The following is an 8,147-nucleotide window of genomic DNA, read 5'->3' on the forward strand; positions in this document are numbered from 1 at the left end:
AAAAAAAAAAAAAAAAAAAAAAAAAAAAAAAAAAAAAAAAAAAAAAAAAAAAAGATTAGCTGTAACTAAAGATTGTGACTATTCTGGGATAAATCTTGTGATAGACCAAATGGTGGAAGAGGCTCTTATCTCTCCATTCACACTACCCTTCCCACACAAGTCACTATGAAGAAGAGGAAACCGTTGCATGAGGACGGTTCAGGTTTCATGCAAGACCCTATGGAGACAGGCAAGGCTCCCAGTCTCACTGGAGCCAGGAATGCTCTGTACACCTTGCAAAGAATCATTTATACCCTAGCTAACAGAATGAAAGTGAGAATCTAGCCCTGTCACTCACAGCACCTCACTGACAGAGTAAGGCAAGTCTGACACAGTGGGATGTCACAGTGTCCCTCACTCAGCTTTTATCACATTTGTGGTATAAGATTTTACATCACAGTGGGTACAAATTACCTAACTGCTTTCCTGTTGAGAAGGAACTTGGTACATTGTTTTTGTTTTACTTTTAATACATGATTTTGAAAGCTATATGAGCCAGCTTTGTTTTTAATCTAGATTTAGAAATTTTGTAAATGCATAGAAACCAAAGGTGGTGAGTTTTCAAATGTAGCTTTTATTATTTTTTTTCAAAGAAAAAAGTTTTGTTTATTTTACGAGTATGAGTGGTTTGTCTGCATGTATGTATGTGTTCCTGGTGCTCACAAAAGCCAGAAGAAGGCATCAGGTCCCCTACAACTGCAGTTACAGATGGTTTTGAGCCACCATATGGGTACTGGGAACTGAACCCGGGTCCTCCGGAGAAGCACCCAGTGCATTTAACCACTAAGCCAGCTCTCCAGCCCCTAGATTTTCTTTTTAGTAGGTGTGGGTTAGCTATGGGAAGTATGTCACTGGCGGCAGCTTTGAGGCCTTGCCCTCTTCCTGTCTTCTCCTCCTGTGTGTGGATAAAATGTGATCAGCCAGCTTCCTGTTCCTGATTCTATACACTGTGGACTTTAACCCTCCGGAAACATAAACTAAATTAATCTCTTGGTCATGGTATTTTTCAGCACAGCAACAGAAAAGAAACTATGACAGTGTTCCAAATTCTCCGTGAAAGGGTTGGAAGGAACGGGCTTCTCATCTAGGCCTATCCGTAGGCCCAGGCAAGGGGTCCAGCAGGTTCAGATCTTCTAGTTATTTGTGAGTAGAATTGACAAAATAAGGGGTATAGGACATTTTAGTGTTTTCCATTTTGTTGGAGAAAATGAACGTGCATTTGTTTAGGATTAGTTTGAGGGGAGGGGTATACCTGTCTGCGAGGGTACAAGCGAAGGTCAGAGGTCAATATCAGGATGCTTGCCTTTGTCACTCTCCATCTCGTTATTTTAGATAGGGACTCTCACTAAATGTGGAGCCATCATGGCTATACTGGCTGGCCAGAGAGCCGTGGGGATCCACCCATCTCTACACCCCAATAGTGGGCCACAGGCACGTACAACCAGGCCTGTTTTTCTGGCGTTTTGCTTATTTTTATTTTATTTACATAGGTGCTAGGGATCAGGCCCTTCACCTTGCACAGCAGTCAAGCCTTTTGTTACTGAGCAGTCTGTCCAGCCACTCCTTCTTTGTTTTTTCTTTTTCAAAGGTATCTTATGAATCAAATATTACCTTAAGATTCCTCATTTGTCTAATATACACCACATTTATGCATTCACATCACAGAAAAAAACCAAGATTCTGTGTTATCTTCTAAAAAAAAGCATCGCAGCAAATGCCACATCTGTCAGTATAGAACTCTTGTGTCTTTGGGCACTACTGAGCACCTTCCTAGAAACTACCTTAGTCCTGGAGTCCTCTGAGCAGTAATCGGTGTCTAGCCTCATTTCACTGAGGAGAAACGGTCTCTTTGACATTCAACAGCTGGCGGAAAGCCAGAGGTGAAGCTGGGTTTCAGACTAGAGTTAGGTGAAATGTTTACCGTCTCTAGCAGGGAATCCTGGCCTTCTCTGGATTTGACCTGGTTCTGCAGATGGAGGATTGCATCATGGACCGTCAGAAAGAATCTGTCCTTCCTAATGTTGTCATCAAAGAACCCACACTGCTCCATCTTTTCTAACACATCATCTGCAAAGGAAAAATTAAAAAGTTGGTAGGGGGGAAGAAAAGGATTTTATAATATCAGCTTTTGTAGTGCATTCTCTTCTTGATGTTCTCATGTCTAAACTGTGCGCCTGCTCTATCACGGCTGCCTTATTTGCCAGCAGCTTGCAGAATGGCGACCCCACAGTTGCTTGCAGTCTGACTCGGTGATCTTCTTCTCAAGCCAGTGATTCCATCCCCCAGCTGCTGTGAGCTTGGCCGCTAGTTCACAGCCGTGAATCTCTTAGAGAATTTTCTCTGAATCTCTCAGAGAATTTTCTCTGGCCAGTGGGAGCTGGTCTGACTCAAAGAGGTCAGGGAGGCTGCACACACACACATACCTGACCAGAATTAACTGATTAACAGATGAGAGCATGAAGTGGGGCCTTGCACCACCACTCCTGCCTGGGCAAAGCCTCTCGAGTAATCAAACTGCTGCCACCAGGTGCTTGAGCAGCTTTGCCTAATGCCCTGTCCCTCCTCCTCCTCCTCCTCCTCCTCCTCCTCCTCCTNCACCACCACCACCACCACCACCACCACCACCACCACCACTTGTGCATGAATCCCCATCTCAGGTTCTTTCAGAGAACCCAGCCTACCTACGGCTGGTGCCATCCTCCACTCACAGGCAAGTCGCAGAGACTCATACCCTTGGCATTCCTCCTGTTCTAAGAGTCTTAGCCATCTCACCCCTGCTTCGCCCAAAACAGTGTTCCCTATTCACTTAACACCATTGTCAAGAAACAAGTTCCGATACTTTGCCAGCTTTCTGGCACGAATTGGAAGAAATCTCTTTCAAAGCTCAAAAAGGCCCCGAGATATTGTAACCAGTTCAGAGTTGTTTGTGGTGATGAAAAGTTTTAGAAATAGCACATGATTATTTAACACTGTGGTTAATTATACAGTTAAAAGTAACGTAGGTGACACATTTTCTTAGGCCTTCGGGTGACATACAGTCACGTTCCAAGGGAGGAGATGTGAAGCAGGTTTGATGTATAATCACATAGGCTTTTACCTTGAAGCAAAGCAAAGTACACATTCACATCAATTCTCTGAAATTCTTTGACAATCTAAAAATAGAAAAGATTTCAGTCATATTTAAACATTTGTTTGGGAGAACTGTCAATATTTCTGCAGTTAATCAAGACTTTCAGGAGAGTTTGTTGATGGAAAACTTTAGATATTTTCAGCCCGCCATGATGCTGCATCTAAGTATCTTAAGTATCTTAAGACACGGTAACGTAGTGCACACAGGTAATGCTAGTCCTCAAAACACTGAGGCTGGGGGATTTTAGTTCAAGGCACTTGATCATATAGCAATGCCCTGTTTTAAGAAGACAGGAAGAACACCATCTAGTGTAGGGCAGCACAGCAGCTCACAACACTGAGGAGCGCAGTGAAAATCTGCAGAAGGAAACAATGAGGTACTTGGGCTCCCAAACAGGTCTTGCTCCCTATAACAAAAAGTATAAGAATGTATTAAAAGTAAATACTGGGACTGGAGAGATGGCTCTGTGGTTAAGAGCACTGACTACTCTTCCAGAGGTCCTGAGTTCAGTTCCCAGAAACTACATGGTGGCTCAGAACCATCTGTAATGAGTTCTGATGCCCTTTTCTGGTGTGTCTGAAGACAGTGACAGTGTACTCATATAAATAAATAAATAAACAAACAAATAAATAACTAACGGACTAACCGTGCAGGTCTTTGTTTTAAATGGGCCAATGCCAATTATCTTGATTGTGCTTTTGTTCTATAGTTCTTTACACCCTATAACTGTTGGGAGAATTAAGAAGGGGATATGTAGAATTTCTCTAATATCCCTTAAAGATAAATGTGAATTCTCAATGACCATTAATCGTTTGATTTTTAAATACCCAGACACTAGGCCTGTGAGCAATTGTAATTGTCCCTATCACATACACAGCTATTCAAATGTGGGGCATACTCTGGCATTAGGGCTCTACAAAGTCATTAAACCAACGGGCCAGCATAATCTATTATGGGTCTGAGTCACTACACAGAGAGAGCGAGATAAACACTGCCGAGCCAGCATGTGTTCTCAAATGAGCTAACAAGACCCGCTGAGAGAACAGAACCTCACAGCGTAGCCTCAGTCCTTGCCAAGTATAATTACTTACCGACCCAGCACCCACACACATGCATCTGTTTCTGGCCCTGCAGTGGTAGCCCTCAGCTAGGCTGAGCTAGACAGGAGCCTGTTTACTGTCCTTCTATCTATTGTTGGTCCCTTACCCTGCTGAGCTCGCTGTCTGGTCCTCCTGATACCAACCTAAAGTTCCATCTAAACCTGACCCTTGGGATCGCACCTATTTAAAGTACTCTGAAGCGTTCTGCAGTGGTTTATGTGATTGTTTAATGTTTGCCTTCCTCTCTGGTAGGCATGCTGTAGGCTAGTGTCTGGTACCATGGCTGCCTCATCACATGCATCTTCTGTTAGGTGGAGCAACTGGCACACATTGAAGCATCCAAGAAAGGAACTTGAAATCCTGCAGCTGCTGTGAGTGCTTCTGTCCGGCTTGTTGCTCAGTTCTTGCCCTGACTTCCTGGGTCTAACCTGAGGCCAGCCCCTGCTGCAGAACAATGTCTGCTCTTTTAGTCCTGTCCTGTTGCTGTGCCTATAACAAGTAAAATAGAATACTCAACGCAGACTTTGCCACTTTCCTTATTGTCACGGTCCATTTATGTTCTTAGAAAAATAAAGCATACTGTTAGCATCTAAGAGGCATCTGTGTGCCAGATTCTCCCCTTTACTCCCTCTATGCACTGCTTACTTGATCTTCATGATACCTGGGTAGCAAATACTATCATTGTGCCGATATTAGAGAAGAAGAAGCCAAGAAAAAGGCAAATTGAGAAACGTGTTCTTGGTGCTGGAGGTGGAATTCACCTCACAGAGCCTGACTGCAGAGCTTATGCTCAGTTGCCAAAAAGGAGGAGGAGGAAGAGAAAGAGGCGGGAAGAAAATTCAAATCACCAGGCTGTGTGACCCATTCCATCACTTCACTGCTGCCAAAGCCCCGAGTCCACAGTACAAACAAGCAGAACCTCACCATTCGCAATGACCTCACTCCTACCACATCCAGGAAGGATACAGCTCCACAATCCAGCACCAGGCTGTGGATTGGCACCTTCGGGACATTCACTTTCACCGGGAGTTCGGAGTTCCAGTCCACTTGAATCTCAATTTCTTTGGTTGGGATATTAAGTTCCTCTGGCTCTTCCACATCTTCATCAGGCTCGAAGGCATTATTTGATGAGCCAACATCACTTATAATCCCGTTCTAACAAAGAAAACACCTCGGACTTAGTTGTCAATAATAATACCAAAAGCCTTTCAGCAGTTTACCCCCAAATGCTTAAAAGTCTTGCACAGATTATTGATTGGAATTCAAATACGGCAAGGGGATGCAATCCTGAGAGATGGATCTTGCACTTTGGTGCTAAGAAGAAAATGTAAGAACAGAAGCTCCCCCACCCCAAAAAAAGAATGGATTTCTGGATGATTGTGGGACTTTCCCTGGAGATACAGAAAAGTTACAGCAACAGCTGCAAACGTTCACGAAATTACAGTTGCAGTTTCCTATTACTTACTATTATTTTCAGTTACTTTTGGCACTGAGTTTGTACCTTGTCCTCTTCAGTAAAAGTGTTTAAAATGAGTACAAACATTTGTTTTTAATGGGGGGAGGGTCAGACTCTGTTTGCAGGGGCTCTGTGGGTTTCATTTATCCCTGCCCTTTCCTGTCGCCTACATAACAGATCAGCTGTTCTCCGATCCACACCTGTTATGGCCCAGGCGCATCTGGATACCAAAGGAGGGTTAGTTGTCTAACTGCTTTCATCAGAGAAAGGACTGAGGAGGGGGGGAAGAAGGAGTTCTCACCTTGGTTGCCCTGAGTTGTCCTTTTTTGATGAGTTTCTGTATTCTTCTCAGTGCTTTCAGCCTCTTATTATATACTCTAATGGCATCAAATCCAACCTGTGGAAATAAATGTCGGTTACATAAAATGTCTGCTTCCTAATGTTCCATGGCATTTACTACCTGAGTGGCTGTTTCTTTTTTACTTTTAATTGTGTGTCTGTACTTGTGCTGTGCACATGTGAGTACAGATAAGGAGTTCGGAGGAGGCAGAGGACACCCTGGAGCTGACGTTACCGGTGGCCGTGAGTGCTCCTACATAGGTCCTGAAGAATTGAACTCGGGTCCTTCAAAGAGCTGTACACTCTCCTAAAGGCTGAGCCATCTCACCAACCCCCAGAATGGAGATTTCTTAAAAGATACTATTTTGGGACTGGTGAGATGACTCAGTGGGTAAGAGCGCCCAACTGCTCTTCCAAAGGTCTGGAGTTCAAATCCCAGCAACCACATGGTGGCTCACAACCATCTGTAATGAGATCTGACTCCCAGCTACAGTGTACTTACATATAATAAATACATAAATAAATCTTAAAAAAAACAAAAAACAAAAAACCGGGCGTGGTGGCACACGCCTTTAATCCCAGCACTCGGGAGGCAGAGGCAGATGGATTTCTGGGTTCGAGGCCAGCCTGGTCTACAAAATGAGTTCCAGGACAGCCAGGGCTACACAGAGAAACTCTGTCTCAAACAAACAAACAAACATAACAAAAAAACTTAAAAAAAAAAAAAGATACTATTTTGAAAGAAACCTGGCCTGAAAAGAAATTGTGAGGTCTAGGAAAGTAGACTCCTCTTTCCTGCCAGGCACCCACCCCACAAGCAATGAGGAGGGAAGACTAGCAAATCAGAGGCTTCAAGTCAGCAAAAAAGACAACAACTAAAGTTTTAGCTTTAAGTCTGTATTTTCTTGATTTCACAGATCCACTTGGTTATGGGGGGGAAAGTCTACTCTGGAAGCAGGAAACCAGCACGCTGGCAAATTCTAAGTTCCAAGCATGGCGTGGCACTGCACACAGAGCCTTCTACTCCTTTCCCACACAGTGCTTCTTACTCTTCACTCCAGCAGGGCAGCCCTTCTCTCTCCTCTCCTCTCCTCTCCTCTCCTCTCCTCTCCTCTCTTCTTCCCCTCTCTCAGTTCACAGGTTAACACACTTGCCAAACACCCAGCATGCCACCTTCCTCACACTGTTTGTTGGTGAGTTTATGTCAACCTGACACAAGCTGGAGTCACCCGGAAGAGGGCTCTCAACTGAGAAAATGGCTCTGAAGATTGGCCGGTAGACAAATCTGTCAGAAATTTTTTGATTAACGATTCCTGTGGGAGGGCCCAGCCCCCAGTGGGCAGTGCCACCCTTGGCCAGGAGCTCCTGAGTTGTATAAGAAAGCAGGCTGATCAAGCCACAAGGAGCAAGCCAGGAAGAAGCACTCCTCCACGGATTCTGCTTCAGCTCCTGCCCTGGCTTTCATTCAGTGATGAATACAAGGGAGAGTTGTAAAATGAAATAAACACTTTCCTTTTGGCCATGATGTTTTATCCCAGCAACAGAAACCTAAGAGATTCCCAGTAACTGCAGCTAACAATTCTTTTATTAACTTCTAAATTATTTTATTTGCATGTGCATGGATGTGAGCCTGTGTGCGGATGCCCTTGGTGGCCAGAAGGGAGGCCTGGGCCCTTGAAGCTGTATGTATAGGTATTTATGAGCCACTTGCCCTGGGTGCAAGATGCAAACTCATCCTCTAATGGATCAGAAAATATTCTTAACAGCTAGGTTGTCTTTCAGCCCCTCTCCTATTTTTTTTAACATTTAAAAATATTTCTTAATAAAATTAGGTAATAAAACTAATACATGTGAGCAAAAACACTCACTATATGAATGAAACTATCTTTCCAAATAAAACTTTTCAGAGCATGGCACTGCTTTGAATCTCTTCACAAAAAACAGCTGCATTCTCTCACTTGCCTCTGCCAGAGCAACCTGCTCACACAGCCTCTGGAACTCAGCCCTCCCAGCCTTCTGTCCTTTGCTTCCTAACTTGCAAGCCTCAGGCCCCTCCCCTCCCCTCCCCTCCCCTCCCCTCCCC

General features: G+C 44.2%; 1 protein-coding gene across 3 annotated transcripts in view; it reads right to left on the bottom strand.

Moving 5' to 3' along the window:
- The window catches only part of Slc26a4 (solute carrier family 26 member 4), a 40,477-nt gene that overhangs the window by 3,578 nt on the left and 28,752 nt on the right, over positions 1 to 8,147 (bottom strand). For all 3 annotated transcript variants that reach the window (XM_029484951.1, XM_021179492.2, XM_029484950.1), the window contains exons 16-19: positions 6,027 to 6,122; positions 5,194 to 5,424; positions 3,137 to 3,191; positions 1,961 to 2,106 (exon numbers count right to left, since the gene is read on the bottom strand). In XM_029484951.1, coding sequence (XP_029340811.1) covers positions 1,961 to 2,106; positions 3,137 to 3,191; positions 5,194 to 5,424; positions 6,027 to 6,122 — 528 coding nt within the window. The remainder of the gene's footprint in view (positions 1 to 1,960; positions 2,107 to 3,136; positions 3,192 to 5,193; positions 5,425 to 6,026; positions 6,123 to 8,147) is intronic.

This window comes from Mus caroli, chromosome 12 (genome assembly GCF_900094665.2).
Source record: "Mus caroli chromosome 12, CAROLI_EIJ_v1.1, whole genome shotgun sequence".
Taxonomy (NCBI): domain Eukaryota; kingdom Metazoa; phylum Chordata; class Mammalia; order Rodentia; family Muridae; genus Mus; species Mus caroli.